This window comes from Rissa tridactyla, chromosome 18 (assembly GCF_028500815.1).
Source record: "Rissa tridactyla isolate bRisTri1 chromosome 18, bRisTri1.patW.cur.20221130, whole genome shotgun sequence".
Taxonomy (NCBI): Eukaryota; Metazoa; Chordata; class Aves; order Charadriiformes; family Laridae; genus Rissa; species Rissa tridactyla.
Genome location: NC_071483.1, coordinates 415689 through 439189, shown reverse-complemented (window position 1 = coordinate 439189; position 23501 = coordinate 415689). Strand labels below are relative to the sequence as shown.

Here is a 23501-nt window from a genome sequence, read left to right as displayed (position 1 = left end):
CCCGCCCCGCCCCGCCCGGCCGCGGCCGCCGCCATTTTGGTTGCGGGCAGCGCCGCCGGGCAGGCCTGAAGCTCTCCGTCCCCGGGGAGGCGGTGGCTGGCCCCGGCCCCGGCCCCCCTCAGCGTCCCGCTCCTCGCACTGATAGGGCCGCAGGGCTTGGCTGGAGCATGGCGGGCCACCACGGGCTGGGCCATGGCGGCCTGTTGGCCTCAGCCGGACAGAGGCTTCCCCACCACGTCCCAGGTCTGGCGCCAATGGAGGGTTGTGAAGGGGCCTGGTGCTCTCCTAGGAGCGGGTGGAGGGGCTGTGCCCCTGTGGAATTTTGTTTTTTAACATCTCTCTTGTTGGAGAGCAGGGTCTATAACTGCTTGAGGCTCCTCTGAATTTATACATCCTGCTGGGGCATCTTGCCCCTGGCTGCGTGGCCCTCCTTTATAGTATTTGTAAGAGTCGTGTGGAGATTTACTCACCCGGGCACGCTTCCCCGACTGCGGGGTTTGGCCTCTTTCATACAGAGGCACTGAAACTACAACCTGCGTTCTTAACTGCAGTCGTGCAGAAATTGAAAAGCCTCCGTTTCCTTCTAGGGTTCCCCTGTGCCCACGGGGGTCTGCCAGCCTTGTCTCCCGTTCAAAGGCAGATAAGCTAACGGGAAGGATACTGCCTCTTATTGTGCAGGGGAGACGAAGCAGAGAGATCTGCTGTGTCTATGAAGTGCATGTTAAATCGGCGCAGAAGGGGCTGCTTTCCCTGTAGACTGTCAGCTTCTGACTGGACAGACTGTAGTTATTCATGTGACAAGTGTGGCTTCATCACTGTCTTCCAGCTATCGCCATTCCTGAAATAATTTCTTTCAGAAAAGCCTATTTGCATAGTTATTACAAGGCTCCTTCCTGGCTGCGGAGGACCCCGTTCAGTGCCTCTGGGGTGGAGAACAAGGTTTAGTGAGCCAAACCCAGGCTGACGGTGGAAAGCACCTGGGTTTCGGTGCTCGTGCTGCCTGACTTGCTGTAGGCAAAGACCCTGCGCCTGTCTGTGCAGCAGAGATAATGATGACGCTTCCCCATTTGATGGATGGGTGAATGAAGGCACGGAGGGAGTAAATTGCCTGTGTAAGAGCACACAAATGAAGTCACCTCCTCTCCCAACACCCTTCAGCTCTCCTGCTACCTTCCCTGCGCTTTTCTTCATTAATTCTGTACCTGCCATACACCCTCACTTTGTGCTTATCCCAAGATGCCTGCTGCACCCAATTCCTTCCCTAGAGCTTATGTTCCCCAGACATTTGTCAGCTCTCCCTCACCTCAGCTGCGCTCCGGCATTCCTGCCACAATACCCATGGCTTTGGCCCAGCTGGAAGTTTTGGACCACGCTTAGGATTAGCCTCAGGGTGTTAAATTCCCCCCTGGGGATCGAGAACCCTGTTATTAGCAAGCTAATTTAGCACGGGGGTCAAACAGTTCTGCTCCAGGAGAGGCAGGGATGCTCCAAAGGTGTCTGTGGAGCACGTTGCCCCTGAGCAGCTTGAGTTGCTGGGCGCCGGTCCCTGGCAGGTTATGGACAGGCATGAAGATGCTTAGAATTTCTCTGACACTTCTGATGTGGAGCTCCCGGAGTGCACCAACACACGAAAGGATCCTCTCCCCATTTCACTAGTGGGAAAAGAAGGCCGGAGAACGAAAGGAGAGATGTTGTACAAGATTATATTGAAATTAACTATTCCTGCCTGGGACTGGCCAGGTATGAGGCATCTTTAAATGGCCGTCGCTACCCATCTGTAACAGAGACTGTCTTGGTTTGATGATTTCACTAGAAAAATCACACTCCTGACTGAAATAGAGAAACCTGAACAGGACTTGTGTGTGGGACGGATCTCCCAGACAGCGCTCTGACAGCTCAGCCCTACGTCCTTTGCAGCGCAAGAGCACAGACTGTAACTAATTGTGGGAAGGTTTCATCTCAAAAGCTAATGTGAGACAGGCCTGAATTACCAGCAGTGCAGACACAAACAGAGAGACAGAGAGCAAAGCCATCTGGAGTCCCTGGGAAAGGCATCAGCTCACAACATGCTGATGGGGCAGAAATGACTCTTCATTCCCTTATATGAGGAATTATGATACAAACAGGGCTGGGAGAGGCAAGGGTAAATCCCAGGACTCATGCTGACTTCAGAGCCATCTTCCCTGTGCCCGAGCTGCGCCAGCCTCTTGCCAGTTTTTATATGTTTGAGGGAATTCAGTGCTTTTATGGAGCTCAGAGATACAGACGTCTAACTGTGCTGACCCCGCCGTGGTCCAGACATACCATCTACTTGAAAAAAGTTCTCCATGGCTGAGGTGTTTCTCCATGGTGAGTTTCTGTAGCCCTTGCCAGGAGCAGAGGCTCCTGCTCAGCACCTTCCTGAGTAGGGAGCAGTTTGAACCCGGTAGTTTGTTTTGATTCAAATTGGAAAAAAACAACCCAGCCGGGACCTTCGGGTGGGAAGGAGAGGGCACGGAAACGGGCTGCCAGAGAGGGGAGGAAAGAGGCTGATTGGAAAGTCACCGGATTGGGAGCGAAATCAGCTCAGCCCCTCCCTGGGGCTGCAGGGAAACCGTCACCAGTCTGACCGTTTAACTGCGGGATATTTGAAAAGATAAACAAACAAAAAAAAACAACCAAAAAAAAGAGGGAGGGGAGAATTCAAATGCTTCAGTGAACCACTCTGCAAATCGCAGCTCTGATAGGCAAATTTGCTCTTGCTTACGCTGGCAGAAAGCTGGCAGACTGCTGACTTCCAACCCTGCTGCTTAAATCAGAGCAGGATTTGGCACAGGCGACTTTTAAAGCCGCCTGAAAATGCCGTGTCTCCCAGGAAGGCTTCCAGCAGCAGTGCGGGGCCTGCTTTGTCCAGGCACCGCTTTGAGCCAAGCCGCGCTGCCCGGTGCCTGGACGGAGCAGCCGGGGAGGCTGGGCTGGGCTGAACCTGCCTTTGGGAGGCACAGGGCCCCTTTCCAGAGAAATACCCCAGCCACCCACACCCCAAAAACCCCCACAAAAGCAGAGTGACAGCTCTGTCACTGGCTTCAAGGAGGAAGAGCCTCTAGTGATGTAATGAAAACTCCCCGTGGTAATTCAGAGAGTGAAAGCAGAGGCTGGCTGCCGGGAAGGGATTGCGAAACTCTGCTCTCAGAATGGGAGTATTTGCATGGGGGGACTGGGGTGTGCTGTGGCCGGGAATATTGCTGCGGTGGGGTGCTGGCAGGCAGGCGTGCCGGCTTGGTTTGCAGCCTATAAAATAGAAACTCCAGCTCCTACCACGTCCCCTTTGGCTGCCCCCCCTCTCCTGGTTACCCAGATTGCACAGGTATGGTAAATAACTAACTGCCTGTTGCTCTCGTCCCTGGCCCACAGGACATGGAGATGTTGAAATGGCTATTTCAGGACACACAAAGACTTAATCTGCCTGAAACCTCTAGGTCATTCTGGCACTGAGGTGTGAACCCCTCCCTGGAACAGACTGTTTTATCTAGAAGTACATGGGTCTCCTCGGGGTTTCTTCCTCTCTACCCAGACAGGGTTGGGTGGTTATTCGTGGGTCACAGGCCACGTTGCAGAGCAGATGGAGTTTAGAGAAAATCCAGCTCACGTTGCTGCTTTCTGAAATAGCCACAGACACCACAAAAAGGGGGAAGGAGGGGGAACAGCTTTACACCAGGAATTCTTCCTTCTTCCTGGACAGGGGCACTCTGGAATGACTCAGCTCCGGTCTTGCTGGGCAGGTTGAGACCTTTGGCCCTGCTCGGATGGGACGGCCAGGGCTGTTAAAGGGATCCAGCTGCACCAGGATTCCCCAGTGCCAAAATGCAGATGACAGTTTCAAGGGTCTGTCTCCTGAGGATGCACCACAGGGCACAGCCAGGTATGTGCTGTGACACCTTGCAGGCAAAGCTGGGAGTTTGCTGTAGTCACAGCATCTAGATGAAGGTGAAAGGGACAGACAGACACAAGTAGCACAAAGTAGTTTTAAACCTCTCAGAGGTGAAGTGGGGGGTCTCGTCCCAGCTCCCTGCCCTGAAGAGTCATGCCCGGAGCATGCGGGCTTCCCTTATTCGTTCTCTCGGGGCCCCAGCTCCCCTGTGTGCAGGGCAGGGATGGCAGTCTGGCTTTGTTAGAGGGGTTCAGCGAAGCTTAACCCTGAGAGCTTTAAGATCTGTGGCGAGGGATGCTTTGCATTCACGAGGTAGCAGCTGTGTGTTCAAAAACTGAAGCTCATTGGGGTCATTTTCTGCCGGGGCCCTGGGGAAACACTGGTTTGTAATGACATGCACTCTGATCATTTCTCAGATGGAGATGTCATTAGTGGCCGTTTATGTCTCTCCAGGGAAGACACCAACGGCTGGAGAGGGCTCTCCCCAGTGTGCAAATCTGCACACACTTTCTGGGTTGATCTAGCTAGTTCATGTTCTGTTTGCCTCTTGTGGTCCCCTGAGATGTGTTCAGGGAAGGAAGAGATGATTCTGTTTGACTCCCTTTTTCTCTGCTGGACTTAACAAGGATTGACATTTTTTTAAATGAAGAGAAAAAGGCAGAAGATAGGAGCCCTGGGATCAGAAACTCAAGCCTCTTCCAAGAGGATTGTTCTGGTTTACTCTGCAGTTACACCTCCTCTCCCCTCCATCTCCCCATCCCACTCTGCTCCCTCCTAACACCCACACGCACAGCAATCTTCCACTCCCTGCTGTGACTTTCTGTGGAAGATGCTGTCGTGTGAAATCCTGGGAGAGAGTTACCACATGGAGCTCTCTGAAAGCATCGCGTGTCCCTTGCAGAACAGGCCTGCAGACGGAGGAACACTACGCTCCCCCTCCTCGAAATCCTGAATGCACTTCATGGATGGAGGTGGGGGGAGCGGGGAATCATCTTGTAAGCTTGAGAGCCACCTACACACATGGCAAGTCTTGTCAGCAGCTGATAAAAAGAGGCGGGAGGTGGGGAGATTTTGAGGGGGAAGAACTTGGAGGCTCGTGTGCCCACATAACTCACCATCCTGTCTCCCCCAGGGCTCATCCAGCCAGGAGGGCCATGGGCTTGGCCCGTCGCTGATACACGTGCACTGAAAGGGGACCCTGAACAGGGACTCAGAGATAACTACCATCTACTTCAGCAATGACGTAAAGGTAGGGAGCGTTAAGCAATTACTTACAATAGTAATCTGACATGCTTTCCCCCTCTACAAAAGAAGCATTTCCTTTTGTAATAAAAGCACAGGCTGTTCCGATTCCTTTATACACCTGCTGTCCTGCACACTGACTGTACAGCTTTAGGGATAGAAGTAACAATGATCCCCACTCTCGATTCACTCTTACTGGTGACCTGTTCTCCTTAATGATAGGGGATTTATAACTGAGAAGGTTTAGCACAGTAGGGTGCTGCCATCGGGAAAGCGTTGGTCTGATCCCTACCGTACGACAAAGCAGCCAGACTCCCTCCTCACCCGAGTTGTTAAACAGGCAATTATGTGTTTGGCGTTGGCATAAACACAGGCAAATTAGTCACTGGAGAAAACCCCAGTGCCTGTGACAGCTGGTTGTGGCTAGAAGAAGGTGGGGGTGACAAACACCTCTGACGGCAGCAGGCAGCTGCCTGTCCTGGGCACACTGTGCCAGGGTGGTGGTGGTCAGGCACTCAGTGGGGAGAGCCAGGTGCCACGAACACGGAGGTGGCATGACAGGGCAGAAACCTAGCACTGGCTCTGGAGACTTTCCTCTCTCTCTGATGGCAGCTGTTTTTCAGGGTGCTCAGCATCTTGCAGGATGTGAGCAAACCTGGCTGCAGCAGAGGCAGAGAGGATCAAGGTGAAATCTTCAGAAGGACCATTTGGGGAGGACTGAGTAAGGGTTTGTTCTGCCCTCGGAGAACAGATGCAGAGAAGCTAGAGCACTGACAGGGGGCTTGATTTCTGCAAGGAGAACAGAGTGAGGCACTGGCCTGGTTTCCAGGAAAGGAGAACAGTGTGTCACAGAGAAGGCATTGAAAAGACCTGAGGCTTCTGCATCAGCTTTCTGTCTCACTCCTGCAGACACGTGGGTAAGGCTGAAAGGTTCAAAAGGCTGAACTGGAGGTTGTCCGGCAGCTGGCGCAGGACAGGAAGCTGTGGGCTTCTCCTGCAGAGCCGTTGTTGGCGCATAGACCACAAACAGTGTCCCTGTCTCTGCTGGGGATCCCTGCATGGCTCAGCATCTTTCTCCCTACAGCGCTGATCTTTGTGGTGGGAGTGTGGGAAACGGAGCTGGATGGCAAAGCTTGGTACAAGGCACCAGCTCTAGTGCCCAGACCCTCAAAGAGACACTGGCAGCCTTTCGGCAGCATCTCAAAACCTCGCAGCATCTCTGACATCCTTTCCAGCTGGTGCATCCTACAAACACAGGGAGGGCTGGGCACACCACGTTTCCTCCACCCGACCCACCCATTTCCTATTTTCTGCAGACATGACAACTAGTGAGTTAATCCTGCAGGCCATAAACTAAGCGGTATTAGCAGACACCATCTGTCCTTTTTCATTTGCTGATGCACGACCTATTTTGCTGTGTAGTGGAGCAGGCGCTGCAGTTTCGGGGCTTGCATGTTGCAGTGTCCCTGTTGCCAGGGTATAATCCACTGCTCGCAGTGACCTGCTAATGGGAAAAGGCTTCAGTGAACTGAGCACCAGGGGGATCTGCTGTCATGGGCAGGTGGTGGCTGAAGCCTGTCCCTGTGGCTGCTTGGCGTCAAAGGAGGTTTGAGCACCAATCCCACGAAGCACCAGTTTACACCTGGGAAGAGAAATGTCTCAGCAGAACTTCCAAGGACAAGAGCACGACTGCCCTCAGCAGGGCCTCTCCTTACCTGTAGCCCCTTCAGCAATGGCCATGGGAAGGTCACTGTGAAATAGAGCCACCACCCAACCCTCACAGCCCTGGACTGGGGCTGGGGACAGTAAAAGCGAAATAAGAAAGTGAAAGGGACTGTTTTCATCTTGGCAGGGGAAGAGAAACATCCACACTCCCTCGCTTGCCAGGAGGTCACTGCCATCGTGGGAAGAGTCCTGAATCTCTCAGGCCTCTTTAGGACCATCTGGGAGAACATTAGCATGGGGCTTAAACCCTGCATCTGCTCCTGAGGTCACAGGTGTCGTACTTCTTTCCCCTGAGTAACACTCTGTCTCAGAGGCAAAGTTTCTGAAATACCACCTTGGCACCTCCAGAAGCGCTGTAACACAGAGATCACACAGAGATCATTCTCATACCAAAGTGGGGTTCATAGGAACTGGCCGTGTGGTGTGCTCAACACCCTGGCCATGCTGCTCCGGCCTGTGCTTTACAGAAACTGAGCAATGGCAATCGCAACAGGACAGGGAAAGATGGGAAGAGAATTCTTTCCTGATTTTTCTAACGGAATGTGGTCATGTATTGGAGCAGTCTGGTGACCCTTGTCTGGGTACAGAAGTACAGACATTATTAAAGGTCATAAAACCATCGGGATATTTCCAAGCCAGTTATCATATTCGACTTAACCTACTCTCAGAGCAATTCCAAAGGTTAGCACCTTGCTATGTGAAGCCGCATTTCCTCCTGAGTTTACCAACTTTTTATTTAACTCAGTGCTGGTGACAGAAATTTTCCCTGAGCTCTGAAATAAAGAGCATGGAAATTCTGTCGCTGTGTGCCATTAGGAGTCAGGGAGGGAACTGAGCACAGGGGGGTGGGTGCTAACACACTCATCTGTTACGCAGAACCAGGCGGTTGCTGACCTCTGCCTGAGGTCCCAAAATCAGCCAGGGAGTTTCTCAGCTCCCTGCCTCACCGCACAACAAAAGTGGAAGAAAGAGTGGAAGGAGTTACTGAGACTGACCTTGGCATTAGCCAGACAACTTCTTTCTGAATTAGCTCAGTTGCACCATTTGGGCTTTCCAAGGAACTCTTAACCTTCTGGGTAGGATGTGGCCTGAATCCACCCCCTTCTGTGCCTTCAGTATCTTCTGAGTAGCCAACTCTGGCTGCTGCAAGGACGGTGCAAGTAAGCTGATGTGGAGTCATTTCCCTTTCCTGCTAGTTCTGCTCTTTTAGAAACTGGCTTAAGCTCTGAACCCTGGGGTTTCCTACCCTGCTGCAACTGTAATCAGTGGTGTCTTCTGCCCAGTCTCTCTGCCTACAGAGATGGTTGACCCCTTGCAAATCTTGCTAAGCTTTGGAGACCCGCAGCTTCCAGTAGCAATAAGCCCCGCTGTCTCCTTCCTGTCTTCGCTAAGCTTTGCCCAGTGTTCCCTTGTCCAAGTTGTCGACACTCGCTTGGCCTTTGCATCAGACATCACAAGAAATAATGACTTTCCTATAAGATGCTGTGATGTCCCCACCACTCTCCTGCAAGGTGTGATCTCCACCCTGCACTTGGGGGAGAGGGGGCGGTAGCTGGTGTCAGGATCTCTGTGCTAGGAACAAGGTTTACTTGCAGACTGACAGCTTTGGGGTATAAATTCCCACAGCAGGAATGGTCCCAGTGTTTCTTGTTTCTTTCTTTGTGCTTTGGGAAAAGAATTGACTCAAGAAATTTATTGATCTGAGGCCAAGGAACAAACATCCCCCCTTCACAGGCCAGAGTCAAGGGCCTTTCCTGCGTGCTGTGCGAGGAGGAGGAGCAGGGAAGGGCAGTGCTTCGCCAAGACTAGAATGCACCCGAATCTGTGACTACCATCAGGAGGTGGGAAGAGGAAGAAACAGCCCATGCGGTCAGCCCTGGAAAGGGCAGTTCCTGCCGAGAACTGGCTGGGGAACATTCCCATTTTCATAACCAGCAACAGCTGTCAAAAGGGGAAAGAAGAGTGATTCTGGACCCTGCCAGCAGCACCTCCCGTCTGCAGCCAGGATGGGAAAGCAGCAGAGTGCTCCCAGCACAGCCCTCTGGCCCCGCAGCAAGGAAAACGTTTGTTATTTTCCAGAGGGCTGAGCCAGCACTAACCAGGTGGGAAATGTATGAGTGTCTCACTTTGCAAATCAGCTTGATCAGTGTTCTCTTGTCCCAGATGAGGTCTTTCCACAGCCTGACCCTTGGTTGCCAAGCCCTTGCCCTCAGCCTGGTTCGGTCCAGGGCTGCTCCCCCAGTGCCCTGTTCTCTCTGCCGGAGAACAAGGTGGGCAAGGGGAGAGGCGAGTTGTAGTTTGGTGTGTCTATCATTCCCGGGCCAGCATGGAAAGGTAAATGAGGTTTGTTCTGCCGGGGTTTGCCGCTGACCCACCCCTTCCGTCCCCTTGCCTGATGCCATGACCACAAGCCCCTTCTCTCTAACTTCTCTTCAAGCAGAGCCCACCTTTACTGCAGCCAGGAAATTCCTCTTCTCCCTCACCCCTCCATCACCATGAGAAACCCTTTTCCCTCTCGGGGCCTGATCTCATCCGTGGGTTGCCTTAGCCAGTGTTGAAGCAAACTAGCCCCTGTGCTTTCTGAGGAGGCTGGACTGTGCACAGCAGAAAATTGAGTAGGAGGTTTCTGGGGTGATCAGTGCGCACTGAGACCTCAAAGCTTCTCTGAAATCAGGCCCTGCTGTTGCTCCATAGCATCCTTCTAACAGGGAGACAGCAGCTATGACCGTCTCTCATCTGCCCAGCCCTGCCCTCCCTCATCCGGGCTGCCATCCCAGTTCCCCTGAGCACCAGGAAAAGTCCAGTGCCTGCCCCTGAAACAGCGGTAGCTGCCAAGTGCCTCCCAGCTGTCTCTGAGTTACAGGATCCCTCCCCAGCATAAGCCCTGCAGCCTCCTAGGGGGCAACTGTTGGCAGTAACAGCCCTATTCAAACAAAGCAGAGACAGCCTGGCTTTATGTGGCCTCCCTCTGCCTTTCCCTGCCATCATGCATATTTGGGGAAAAGCCTCTCCAGGCAGCGCCGACTCCTGCGCTTCCCACTGTACGTGCAGCTCAGCCACAGCAACATGCTGGGGTTCACGTAGCTCTGGGTCCTGCACCAGCTATTCCCGCCCACTTTCCGTGGATCTCCTGCAGGATTCACAGCCCAGCACCCAGGGGTGCTGCCCATCCCCAGACACATAAGAACAGTGCTGTCAGCATGGGATGAGCACCAAAATTGCAGCTGGAGAACCTGGCAGGGGACGTGGAACAGAGCCCTGTCCCCGGGCTGAGGACCAAGAATGCCTCTTTCCCATCCGACAAGCCAAGGCTTTGAGCCCTGCCAAACCCCAGTGTTCCTGCATTTGGCAAGCGAGAGATGGCAACAAAGGCATGTGCGAGGCAGAAAGAGGAGTTCCAGTGAAGGAGGGAAGTGGGTTTCTCTTGGGTCTCTGTGACCTTTTCTGGTTTGGAAATAACAGAGATGTACAGAGACGCTAACAATGCACAGCAAGGGTGTTTCAGCTGCCCCGGCAGCAGAAAAAAACCCCATGACCTCCCTCAGTCAGAGGAAACTGGAGCCCAGAGTCACAGCCCAGCCTTTGGGTGCCTGGGATGGAACCAGTGGAGATCCAGCTCCAGGGAGTCAGTGCCTTCGCCTGTTTGCAAGGAAACTTCAGTTGCAGCCATGGAGCCTTACTATGGGCACCTTGTCTTCCAGCCCTGCGTCTCTGGGGTACAGGTCCTGCTGTGTGATGGGAACGGTTTTTCTTCTACTGGCAGTGGCTGACCCAAGTTCTCACTGAGCCCGTGGACTGGGACTTATATCAGCAATGCTCTTGGCCATGAGGATCCCCTTGCCTCTATCCTCATCACCCTCCTTAGAGAAGCAAGCACAGAGAATGAGCTGTTGGGGCATAGCCAAGAGAGGAGCTGGGACTGAAGAGAGTCAAATGGCTCCAGCAATTTCTCCGTATGCTTCCAGCCCTTCTTGCTTAACCTCAGAGAGAAAAAGCAATGCTGGCAGGAGGAAAGAAGAGGAGTGGGGTTCTGTGCAGGTAGGTTGGGAATGCACCTAGGTCACCCCAGAGCTGAGAGTTAAGGCTAGGTTTATAACAAAGATAGAAATGCTGATTTGGCCAAAGGGCTAATATTTCTGTTGGAAAACAGAGAACTATTGATTACACAAGTAACCTCAGCTATTAAACAAACGGCTACCTCAGCAGAAGGAAACTTCAGCCTGGCTTTAGGGAGAGGATAGAGGGGCCTCCAGGGTGGCCTGGGCAGTAATGGGAACACAGCAACCCGCCCTCCTTGACTCAGCTGCTGTGCTGCCTGCTCTTGGTACCAGATAAAGAGTGAAAACAAACACAAGGTACGCGCCTTTGAGTGCCTGTGTGCGCCCCTGCCAAAGGAACTGGAAAGCATTCACTGCAGTGTAGTCATGGCCAAGATGGACTGTGGAATAGGAAGGATTAAAACGTCCCTCAGCACTTGGCTCAGCTCCCAGGGCCCTCTCTGGACACGTACAAGGGCAGCTCCTCCCGGTGCCTCAGGCCTCTGCAGAGGCTCACAGGTCCACAGCCCTCTTTTCCCAGGAAGGGTTGTGTTGCAGGCCAGGTACCCACACCCAGCAGAGCACAAGTTCCCATTTATTGTATTTTTATATCGTTGTATATCTAGTAGTGATAGCCTATGGTAGGGACCAAACGCACGGGTAATACAGCACGGCTGTGGAACGGCATCGCATGAAGGCATTAGGAGCATGTCAGAGACTCAGCTGCTTCAGCTGATGTGCAGATGCCAGGCTGTGTAATATTCACATGATCCTCCCTTTTGCAGTGTAGGCAAGTATAGGGGGAACAGCAAGGAGAGCCAGCTGAGCAGTGGAGAAGGTCAAGGACTACCAGAGTTGGCTTGCCCTTTCTGCTTGTAGGAGGTCCTGGTGACACTCCCCACTAAATGTTGAATAACCTTGAAAAAAAAGCAAGTTGAAACACGACTTCGAAGCAGTCCTAGCTGCGTTAGCTGCTGGCCACGCAGAGCTGCAACGTCAGGGACCAAAGCCGCAGAAAAGCAGCGTTACCTCCCCTGCGCCCTTCCCAAAGTGCCCCCGGGAGCCTGGTTCAGGCTGTGCCTGGCAGGGTCTCATCTGGGAGTGCCTGGGCCCATCCAGAGCTGGCTCCCTCCCACAACAGCTGCCCTGTGCAGCACGGAGGGCTGGCACAGAGAGCTGCTAGCCGGTCCTCTCCTCTCCTCCCCACCCACGTCAGAGGCCTGAAACACAGCTGCCCACACAGCCACCTGGGTGACACCACCGCAGCTGGCTCCTAAAAGCCTCCAAGCGCAGGGCCTCCAACCCATTGCGCCCACAGAGGTCCCACACAGCAGCACAAGCTGTTGCCGTTCGCAGTTACCATAAAATAAGCAGCAGTATGGCCACCCCGGGCCACTCCCAAATGCTCTCTATAGACCCAGCATCTGCGCCTTCGTGGGGGAGGATCGTGCCTCTCACAGCAATAGCCTTCCCTAATTAAAGCATATTTACGTTCCTTATTGCAATTCTGCTCTCTCACGTACACTCAAGCTTTCCTGGCTGCATTTCTGCACAGCCTCAGTGCTGCCCCTAGCCCTTTAAATGACATGGGAAACAGGGGAAAGTTATTTCAACAAAGTGGTTGTGACAGGAGCATTGGCCTCTCCCTGTTCTTTTTTTTTCTTCAGCCCGACTGAGTTTCTGCTCTGTGCCTCTTCCATCTCTACCCCAGTACTGGTTTCTGACTGGTTACCAGCAATGGGCTTCTGGCTCCCGATGTGCTTTCTTCAGTCAGATTAAGTGGGTGCTAATGAACCTGCTTGCTAGTTTGCTAACATACTGCAGGGCACTGCTGCCCAGCCTGCGTGTAGGGGTAGAGCCCATACATGTCCCCGCTGAATTGGAGCTGTAAACCCACCACCTTTTTCAAGCGTTGAATGAGCCCAGTTTTTGGATTAGGAAGAGATGAAATTCACCCCAGAGCCGTGGGCCAGCACGGCACATAGGTACCACTGGGATGCTGCAGGGCACAGAGGTGACCGTCACCCCTTGTTCTCTCCGCTAGCAGATTGGATCCCGTTATGCAACCGTTACGCTGAAAGGCAATATGACATCCAGAGTGGCTTCAAGGACTTTGTTATTTTGCCTTCCAGGTCTGCAGATCCCCAGGATCCACATCCAGAGAGCTCCCGGCAATAATTGCACACCTGGCTACTTCCCCCAGAACTACTGCTTCCTGCACAGGCAGGGTAAGTGCCGAGGCTGCTGGAGATGTGTAGTTTAGGATTCCCACCCCAAATGCACGCTGCTGGGCTTGGTCCCAGTGCATCAGCTCTGCTTACAGCCTCCTATTCCTAGATGCAGTTATGGGGACCAGGTCTCCAAACTTCCGATTCATTTCATCAATGATTTGTGCTCTAATCCCAAGAGGGAACTCTTGTCCCCTTCTCCAGAGATGGACCACGGCTGCTCCCCAATCCCGTTAGCCTATCCTGGAATTTCAGGTACTCCTGGCTCTTCCCAGCAGTGTCAGTGACATACACTGGTATCCTGGGGGGATGCATTTGCAGCTTGTGCACCAGCCAGCCAGGCTCTGACCCAGTCGCACTGTCCAAGAACCAAGCCCTGCTGTGCCAGGTTGTTAGGGCACTGTGTAACATCGCTGCTGCCCAAGAGCCATCCCACACCAGCACGGTAGCCGAAAAGATGCCGAGGCAGGCTCTGATCCCGCAGCCGCCCATGGAGCCCACCCTGACCCGCTGCCCCCAGAGCATCTCTTACCTCTCCCTGGAGCCCACTCCCGATGCAGCTCTCTTCGCTCCGCAGTCTCCCTGGCTCTCCCTTTCCCACTCCCCTTCCCTCTGCGCCACCTCCCCGGCGTGATGTCAGCGCAGCCCTGCCTCCGCAGCCTCCCCATCACACCCCTCAGCTGCACGCAGCCGCCCATCACACCCCACTGCTGCTTCCCTTCCCAACCGTTGCCACAGCGACAGGAGGGGGAATCCCATCCTCCGTTCCTCCACCTCCCAAAGCCTCGCTTGGTGCTTGGTGTCGCCCACCGCAGCTCTTCCTAAAGAGCCTGGAGACCATGGAAAGGACAGGGTGACACCAGGGAGACAGTGATGGCCTCGGGGGAAGGAAGCCATGGCTCAACACACCTGGAAGGGAGAGCAGAGGCAGTCATGGAGGCAAGCTCAGACAAAACAGGAACTCACCTTCTCCGCAGCAGTTACCACCAGCATCCCCAGCGCTTTTCTCACCGTGCCACCCCCTCCATTCATTGCTCTCCGCCCGTTCTTTGTTCCTCAGCACCATGTACTCTGTTTCAGGGCTGTGCACATGTGTACTGCACTTATACAAACTCTCTACAGACAAGGGATTTGTGCTGTCTGCCCACAGCAGGCACTCTGAGTGACTTCTCCTCACTCCCAGGTCAAGATCATAGATCAGGTATCGATCAGAAACTTAAAACCAGCTCCAAGCCAGACCATCAGGAGTCAGTGGACTCATTATTACTAACCACAAATCCACAGTGAAAGGTTTTTCTGCAATCTCTCTTTCGCAGATGGTTTCATCATGAAAAGAGAAGGGGAGATACTGTATTTTTAGGACTGCAGCATATTTTTAATGGAAAGAGATGGCCCAGGGCTTTTCATCCCTCCCCCCAGTCCAAGATGCTGTTTCTTTTCATCAGAAATACTGCTGCATTAGAGAACAGGTCACTTCCTCTATCAGTGAGAATTCAGTGTCCTATTTGATGCTGGTCCTTGTGCTATAAATAGGAATTTTCCCTTTTATAGTTGCTGAATAATTGTGTGTATGAAATATGAACACAGTTTTCAAAAGAGTGCCTGATAAGCAGCTTGCTGGAGTGAAATCATTGAGCAGAAGGAATTTACAGCACCTGCAGAGCATCGCGTACTGTGGAAAACATTCAAGGTCAACGTGAGAGAGACAGGTCACAGAACAGATCCAACTACAGAAGATGTAGGCTCGAGCTAAACAGCCTCCCCACAGCAGCCTTTCCCACAGCACCCCGACAGTTCATTTCACGCTCCACACTTAGGTGAGGATCAAACGGAAGAAGCCCAGCTCAGAGGAGCCAAGACTTCTCCATGCCACGTACTAGAAAGCCAGGAGGAACAGGCAGAACAGGTTTTTAAAACAACAGCAGACAAATAGGAGAGGACACAATCCCAAACAACCAGGAAGAGCATAGTTTAAGATCCATCATCAAAAACAACAAGGCAAGCACACCACAAACACCAGAGAGGCACAAGCTTGCCTTCAAAAGAGAGAGAATGCTAATTGGAGGTACAGAGGGGTAATAAAAACACCAGAGCACAGAAAGACTGAATGGCGGAGGAGCGAGAGCGCCCAATTATGCTGAAGAAACAAGTCATTTCTGGAGGAAATGGGCACATGCAGCCTGACCCTTTCTGCTGCCTGTCCCCAGCGCCCAAACAAAAGCCCTGAACACAAGCAGGGCTGCAAGGGGGTCACCAAGGGCATTGCGGAAAAACAACAACCCTCCATCAGCACATCAAGAATAGCCTTCCTCTGAGATACCTCAGAGAGCCAGGGTCGGGGTCCCTGCAGAGGCAGCACAAAGGGAGGCCAGGAAATGCTCTCGTTTCTTGTGTTAAGAGATTTTTCCCTGCATGGCTAGAGAAAGGCACCACTGGAGGGGAATGGAGGGATGCAACAAGGTACGAAAGGCAGAAAGCAAGTGAGCAGAAACAGAAGACACAGTATGTGGCCTCCAGTTACTGCAGGACGAGAGAAGGAAATAACATCAGCTCCTCCAGACAACGGTGATGCAAAGGGAGGGGGGAAGGCCAGAAATTACATCAGTTAAAAATACCTGAAAGGAGCTCTGACCAGGAAGGGTTGGGATACACAGGGTCTCAGTGCCTTCAGCATCACACATGAAGGAACAGTGGAGAAAAGCAGCAAAAGACACCATTGCTATGGCGATATAAAGCACTGGAACACACTCAGCAAGGAAAAGAGATAAAAGGAATTACGAGCCACATTTTCAACTGCACAGAAAAGCATCCTTGAGACAGGATCAGGCCCGAGGATCCACCCAGCTCAATTGTTAGTTGACTGCACTGTCATCCGCCTCGTCTTCCACGCTGTCTGCAGGTCAAAGAGGACACAGCAACAGATACAAAATGTAAAGGGGTTATTTTATTATTGATTCAGAGGTTAGACAAGGCACCATTTGATCTAAAAAGAAATGCAAAAAAACCCAATTAAGTGTTATTTTTGCAGTCAATTAAGAAAGTCTCTTTTGCATTTCTTCAGAATTGTGTAAATTCCAGCTTGGTCGAGATCACAGAAAAGCCACCCCATTGCCAAGTAAGGCAGGCTTGGACTAGAGCCGCAGCCCCTCTGTTCAGCAGCAGAGAAACCTTGAGAAGTCTCTATGCCCAGGTTTAGGAATGCAGCAGAACAAGAAAAACAAAACTTCCAGGAAAAGACCATGGCATCTTTTTTTTCCTTTCCATTTCAGACATGATGAGTCATTTGTTCATTTTGGTCCTCGCAGACAGGAAGCAAACTTTAGAAAAATCACAGCAAACCTTGCAGTGGCCTCAGAGTACTGACAGCCCACGAGACAAGCCCCGAAAGTCCTGGAGAAGCCTGGAACGGCATCTAGCCCTACCCTCCTAACAGGTCAAGGACCTGCATCTGATCACTAGCGCAGGTATTTCACTCTGTACAATTGTTTTGCCTCCCAAAACTGTGATTTCTAAGGAGAAGGCCATCTCCTCTTCACAATGATTCTGCTGAATAAGAAATCCAAACAAAACACAACCAAATCAGCCCCCAAGCCCCTTGTCTACCACCTCCTTATACCCCTCCCATCAATCATACCCCCCTCCCGGCTGCCCTCCCTGCCTCCCCTGCACCCAGGGGAGGGCTGCAATGGGTGACGTAGCAGAGTGTGCAGCGTTTGGTGGTCTCTCATCTGGTTCACGGAGTCACTCAGCTGCAATAAATGGGAACAAAGAAAAAAATAGATTTAGGGGGAAAAAAACCAAAATTAATCATGGTTTATGGCAGAAAGAGGCTGGTGAGCTGGACGCAGAGTGAACACAAAGGGGAAAAGGAACGGAGAGTGGAAGAACACATTGTTCTCGCTGTGGAGTAAAACCTCGACCAAATCCAGGAACACCGACTGGCTGTTATAGCAGCACGCAGGGGGCTGCAGCGCTCCTTTTTGACTCTCTCAAGATGCCAAGAGAAAAGCTGCTTACACTCAGAATTTGTTTAGTCACTGAGGTGCCAGAGCAGCTCTAATACACTTTCCTCTCTCCCTGGAGCACGGCAGTACTATGCTAAACGCTTTCCCGACCTCCCAGCGCACCGACGCCACGCGCCGGGGCTGCCCTTTGACAGGAAAGCCAGAGACCATCAACAAGGCAACGGCCATCTGCGGGATCCCAGGGGACTGCAGGCTGCTGACGAAAACAGCACCATTTACTTTAAAACCCTTTCAAAACCCTTTCTCCCCGCAGTCATGTGCTTTCAAGAGCAACAAGTGAACTGCATTCAGTTCCTGCTGCTATTTCCAGTTTGCCGGAAGGGAAGAAGTTGTTTCCCTGGAAAGGATGTACCGGGACAGAAAGCGATTTTCAGAGAAAAGAGAAATTGTCAAGGAAAAGCGCAAGGGATTCCTGAGGATTAGGCACCTGCCCTGGAGACACAGCCCACAGCAGCTCAGCGCACAGGAGGGAGACAGCCCAGCTCCTCGAAAGAGGAGGGTACTCAATAACACCAAATCAGTAAACATACACGGAAGGCCAAAGGACAAAGTTTCATTGGGGCCAGTCTGCATTTACAGCGGGGTCCTCTAGGAAGGGCTGGAATCCCACATGGGCAAAGGTCGTCACCAGCCTTGCAGGGTCACCATATAGCAGCGTAATGGGGCTGAGAAGCCAGGGCAATAACCACAGTGCACATGGTGTCCTCAGACAGGCAGCCTGACGGAGCTGTTTGACTTGCTCAAGAAACAAGTACATTTCCATGATCTCATAACGAAGGTCATTGGCTCAAGGGCACATGAAGCCAGTGGTTAATAATGCTGTCTCTCAGGCCTTGAAAAATCATTTGTTTTGCAATAAGGCTTTATTTAGACTTTGGGACGCATCTTCATCTCTTTGGCCAAAGCCAAGGCAAGAGTGAAGAGATAAAAGCCAAGTCCTCAGGAGATCCCAACTTGCTACACACAGTGACAGACTCTGACCAGAAACTTCATGTTGTTAAAAAAAGCAAAGAGCATCTCACTAATATTTGCTGTATTATGTCCCACAGATGAGGAGAGGCCGAAAACCAGCAGCTCTCACCCACCCTCCTTCTGCCCCACAAGTCCCATCAGAACAGGAGGAAGGCAGGCTGTGCTCTCAGGTAACCTGCCATCCCACAGAGAACAAAACACACACAACGAGAACAAGTTCTCAGCCAGCCCCAAGCAGCAGCAGGCTGCACTCACACGCACACGGCCAAGCAGTCCCTCCCATGGCTGCTCCGTGGGACATGGATGGACGGACGGACACACCCCCCCCCCCCCTTCACATGCTTCCCACAAGCAACCCCGTGTTTCATTTCCTGCAGCCGACAGCGAGTATCACCTACCGGCACCCAAGGTCCCTCCCCCCACTGCTCAGTCCTGATTGCCAGCCGCCTACTAGTCCCCTGTGGAGCTACCAGGAGGAGCCGAAAGTACAGCCCCGTACAGGGAGCTACAGCTCTGGAATGAAACAAAAGCCTTTTGACCCAAAGGGCCGTAAACCCCATTTCTGGCAGCTGGTGCTCGGGCTCGCTGCGACCTCTAGGGGCCAAATCTCCGGCATCCACAGACAGACTGACGTCCACATATACTGAGATACAGACCGTTAACAGCTTGTTTAATAGAGAATTAGACAGCCCTGCCTTGGGCTCTATCATCTTGCCCCCTCCTCTTCTACTCTGCTTAGCTCTTCACCCTCCCTGGCCCCAGAGAGACAGAGATGGAGAGACAGAGAGAGAGAAAAGGGAGAGCTCCGTCCTGGGACGGAGCCCTAAATGAACATAACCAGGTCTTTACATGTTGCTCTCGAGAAGGCTGCCAGGATGCTAGCAAACACCACGTCGGGAGACTGGGAGGCATCCACCGCCGTATGGATCCCTCGCTTGCTGTAGTAGGAGACCAGAGGAGAGGTCTGTGTGTGATAGGCCTTCAGCCGGGTTTTCAAAGCTGTTTCGTTATCGTCTGAACGGCGGATCAGGGGCTCTCCAGTGACCTGTGAGAAGCAAGGGGACAGTCTCCAGCTAGCTGCGGCCTGGCACGCTCCCTGCTTCTCTCCACAGCTATGACAACCCCTGCTCCCCTCCTCCAAGCCAGGCTCCAACGCAGAGCTGCAGAGGTGATCCCCAGGTCTGCAGGGAGAGCGGGGTAAACCCACAGCAGCCGCAACAAGTCCCGCAGCAGTCACTGAAGAGAGAAGGATTCAGCATCACGGTCTTTCCCACACATACCACTCTGCTTGCTAAAAGGAGCCCAGGGAGCCTTGAGAGCAGACACCAGCTACAGTTGCTCCCCAAGAGGGAAACCAGTCCCAACCCACTGCAATTTCAGCAACAAGTTCTGAGGCTGGCAGAGCCCAGGCTGGCTCTGCAGAACAGCCATGCCCTTCACTCACCCCTCCAGGCCTCACTCCCCACAGTGCTGTCGGCTCAGGCTGCCCAGGCAGCTCCCCACGCTCCCCAGAAAGCCAGGACAGAAGGTACGAGAGGAGGAAAGAAACAAGTTTTTCCAGGGATGCTGCAAAGCATCAGCTAAACCCAAAGCAACGTAAGCTGTGGCCTTGGGAGCTCACATACATCGTCCTTCATGGGCTCTTTCGGGGGTCTGAACTCCTCGTGATAAGAGCGGCCACTTGCTGGGTGAATCAGCCTAAGACAGAAATCAAGTGTCAGCAAAGTAGCCCAGTGCCAGGACAAGGTCTCCTGAACCCGCCACTCATCAGCACAGAAACATCTGCAGTAGCAACCCAATTAGCCTCAATTAAGAAAAATCTCTTATGGCTATTTCTGTACCAAGGGCCTCTTCAGATGTTTGAAAAAAGCAGCTGCGCTAGGAGATGGAAAAGGGATTTTTGCTGTATGCGTTACTGGGGAAGGGGGCTTTACTGGAGGTGTGAGGGTGACACAGGGCAACAGCAAACAGTGAGATGTCTGTGTGCCTGCACGACTGCAGCTGACCCTGGACAGGGTGTTCAGCAGTGCCTGAACACGTATGCAGTGTCCTGTGCAAGGGAGTTCCAGAGAAGTAAGAACATGAAGACATTAGCCGTCAGACACCAGGCTTAAAGGCTGAGCTGGGTCACCAAGGACGCCGATTCATATCGGCAACCCCTATTTATAGGACAACGAAGGGGCTCTGTTCAAGGCTGGCCCAAGCACAGGACAGCAGGCAGGGGATCAGGGCAGGAAGACTTGAACAGAGCAGAAATCAAACGAGCACTGCAGCTAGCCCTAAACACTCTAAGAATCACACGAGGATCCAAAATTAGGATGCTCTCCCCTAAACTAGGAAACCCCACCCTGTGAACCAGGTATTTTGGAGAGAAGAATTACCGTCCAGTGATTCTTCGGATAAGCAAGGAGTCGGGGATGCTGAACTCAATGACAGAGTCCAGCTTCTCTCTCCTCTTCTCCAGGAGCTCATCCAGCTGTGACAGAAGACACCCAGCTCAGAGGGGCAGAGGCACAGCCAAGGGACCCCTGTCTCTGGGGAAGGGGGAGATGCCAGAGCAGCCCCCGAGCAGGAGCTCACGTACCATTTCGGCCTGCTTCACTGTGCGTGGGAAGCCATCCAGGAGGAAGCCGTTCTTGCAGGGAGGGGAGTCAAGGTTGTTCTCTATCAGCTCCACCACCATCTCGTCGCTCACCTGCAAAGATCGGGCGCATGGTCAGGAGGGACACCCCGATTTTACACCCATCTCCCTCCAGAGCTGCTGTGCCAGCGCCCAGCCTGCACCAGAGCTTTTTTACAGCCACTCCTGGTCCCAGAGGCAGCGGCCACGGCGCAGGGCACTGCGGTAACAGGGCGAAAGCTGCGTGTTCAGACCTGCCCACATCAGGGAAACGCTCCCGGACATGGGTGTCAACTCTAAGACGTGGCTAATGTGACATTTCACGCCAGGGACACTCCAGCCCGTGCAAGGACTTGGACCAGCACAGTAACCTCACCATTACAAAGGTTGCTTTATTTCAAGGAAGACCATCAGCTTGATGACAAACTCCCTAGATTATTTTTTTTAAATCAATTCACTCTACAGAATATCGACATAACCTTTATTTCTGTTACTTTGTACCTTCACCCACACACCCCTCTCAGGGGGAGGCATGTCCAGGAAGGGCAAAGCAGGCGAGTTGCTCATTGACTCTCATAAACCTTGCGTGAAGGTAAATGCCCAGCAGTCGCTGACAAGCCTCGCTAGATAGTTTTTCCCGTATCACGATATCAGTGTACTGCCAGGATTAGTGCCTTTTCCACACTTGGAAAGTACTAACAGATGCTGCAGCCCAAACAATAGCTGTTTATTTCAGAGTAGCTCTCCTCGGCAGCAGCAGTGTTTTCTCCAGCACACGCAGCTGGGACGCAGCAGGACTGGGGACAGGACTGTCACAGCACACAAACAAGAGCCCTGGAGCAGGAAGCGTACGGGCAGGAGGCAGTTTGGGTGAAGGAACAAGTCACTTCTGCACCTTCCTGATTACCCCTTTCAGAGAAAGGGGTCCTGCTTCGTCATCGAGCATAAAGAACCCATCCCGAACGCTGCTGTGCTGCCAGCTGAGTTATCGCAGAGCCAGAGTACGCTGCTGGGATATACCTGCGGAGCCACACACACGTGGCAGATACCCCCAGCCACTCCAGATAACGTCCTTATCTTTCATAACCAGCTGGGATATTGCAGGCTCGGTGTTGCAATGCAAGCTTTGAGCGAAAGCTGGAGGTACGCCACGTCGCTCTTCTCTTGGGGGGTCTGCAGATTCCCCACGGGGTGTTACTGGCCCGTGACAGCCAGCAGTGATGCTCAAGATCTGCCCCACATCACTTAGCTTTGGGGCAAGTTGCTGCAATTTGATGTCCCTCGACTTTCCCCAAGATATTTCAGTCTGATACTTAGATCCTCAGAAAATGAATGTGTCAGAGATCCTAACTCCTGTCTCTCGGGGCTCCAAAGTCTCTCTTTCACACAGCATTACGCAGCACCCGCCGTAACTACCACAGCAACACCCCCGAGTCTATTTTTACCTTACAGTTATGAGCAAAAGGGCATTTATGCAAGAGCTGGGACACAGATGAACCCTCTGAACAAACTCTTCCACCCCACGGGGGTCCGTCCAGGCGTGATGTGAAAGGCCACAGGAGCCGCCGAGCAGGGCTGTAACGTCCTGCAGCTCCAAGGATAAACCTTCACCTCAAAACAGGGACGAGGAGCCACCACCCAGACTGCACCCCCTGAGTGGTGGAAAGAACCAACCCATGGGCACAGGCTGCTTGTGAGCAAGGAGGGATTTTGAAGAGGAAGGTTGTTTTTATAGGATATTTCTCCTGCAGGATAATAATATGGAGAACACACACTCCTGCCTTCACCCTACAATCTGCCCTTCCTCCACTAATTGGGTTTTGTCATTGAGGCTTCTAATTAAGAGGTGGAATTTGACTACTCTCATTCCAGTGGCTACCAGACCATCTCCCCGCTCCCAGCACGACTCCCCACTACGCACCAGCTTCCCCGCGTCCATCGTCTCTTTCAGCCTCTTGCCCAGCTCCGACCCCGAGGCCACCATGGCCCGCAGCATGTCCCCGGTTGCCAGATGGCAGACGCAGTAGGTCTCGGCCAGCTTCGGAGCCTGCGGGAGAGGACAGACACCGGGTGAGCTCGCCGGGAGGGTTTCGCACTCCTCTGGGGGCCGAGGCCCAGCGGGGTTGGGACCCCCCCAGTCCCGGTGGGGCCTTGTCCCCCACAGGGATGGCTTGTGACCGGCCAGCACATGGCAGGGTCCGGCACACCACCCTGAGGGCCGGGTGCTCCGGGACTGGGCCACCGGAGAGGGGGTACCGGGAGACGAGGCGGGGGGGGCCACGACAAAGGGTCCCCCCCCGCCGCCGGGATCGCTGGGGTCGGCGGGTCCGTGTCCCCGAGCCGTTGTGTGAAAGGAAGCCCGGTGCCCTCCGGAGCACGGGCAAATCGCACGCCCCGGTCCCCCGGCGGGGGAAGCGGGGCCGGACGCCCGCGTCCCTCCAGGCGCTGGGCCCAGCGGTGGGGAGGGCCGGGCGGCCCGGTCCCGCCGGCCGCTCCCGGGAGGGGGGCCCAGGATCCCCGGAGCTCCCTCGCTCCGGTGCCCCCTCACCTGCGTGCCCTTGCCGGCGCCGGGCGGCCCCAGCAGGACGGCGCGAATCCCCCGCCGGAGCCCCGGGCCCGGGGCCTGCCCGCCGCCGCCGCCCCCCGCCTGCGCGCTCGGAGCCATGGCCGCCGCCGACTGCGCGCGCCGCGCCGATGGGCGGTGACGCCGGCGCCGCGCGACCTGTGGGCGGGGCTTCACGG

The 23501-nt window shown here is 53.5% G+C and overlaps 1 protein-coding gene and 1 long non-coding RNA gene across 4 annotated transcripts; one reads left to right on the top strand and one right to left on the bottom strand.

The window, feature by feature from the left end:
* The first annotated feature begins 48 nt into the window (after positions 1 to 48).
* On the top strand, positions 49 to 22764 carry LOC128918772 (uncharacterized). Of its 2 annotated transcripts, XR_008469707.1 has the most exons (6): positions 49 to 2349; positions 3722 to 3901; positions 5043 to 5159; positions 8554 to 8979; positions 13047 to 13142; positions 22632 to 22764. It is a non-coding gene; the product is annotated as an uncharacterized LOC128918772 (long non-coding RNA). The 2 variants fall into 2 exon arrangements; XR_008469706.1 differs by lacking the exons at positions 3722 to 3901; positions 8554 to 8979.
* Positions 16065 to 23463, bottom strand: AK2 (adenylate kinase 2). Of its 2 annotated transcripts, XM_054223354.1 has the most exons (7): positions 23308 to 23462; positions 22681 to 22806; positions 20724 to 20834; positions 20521 to 20615; positions 19765 to 19837; positions 18989 to 19184; positions 16065 to 16891 (listed from the first exon to the last, which is right to left on the bottom strand). In XM_054223354.1, exons 1-7 carry the CDS (start codon positions 23422 to 23424, stop codon positions 16884 to 16886), a joined length of 726 nt encoding a protein of 241 aa, XP_054079329.1. In that variant the 5' UTR covers positions 23425 to 23462; the 3' UTR covers positions 16065 to 16883. The 2 variants fall into 2 exon arrangements, with proteins under 2 accessions (XP_054079329.1, XP_054079328.1); XM_054223353.1 differs by lacking the exon at positions 16065 to 16891 and having other exon boundaries at positions 18012 to 19184; positions 23308 to 23463.
* Between the last annotated feature and the right edge of the window lie 38 nt (positions 23464 to 23501).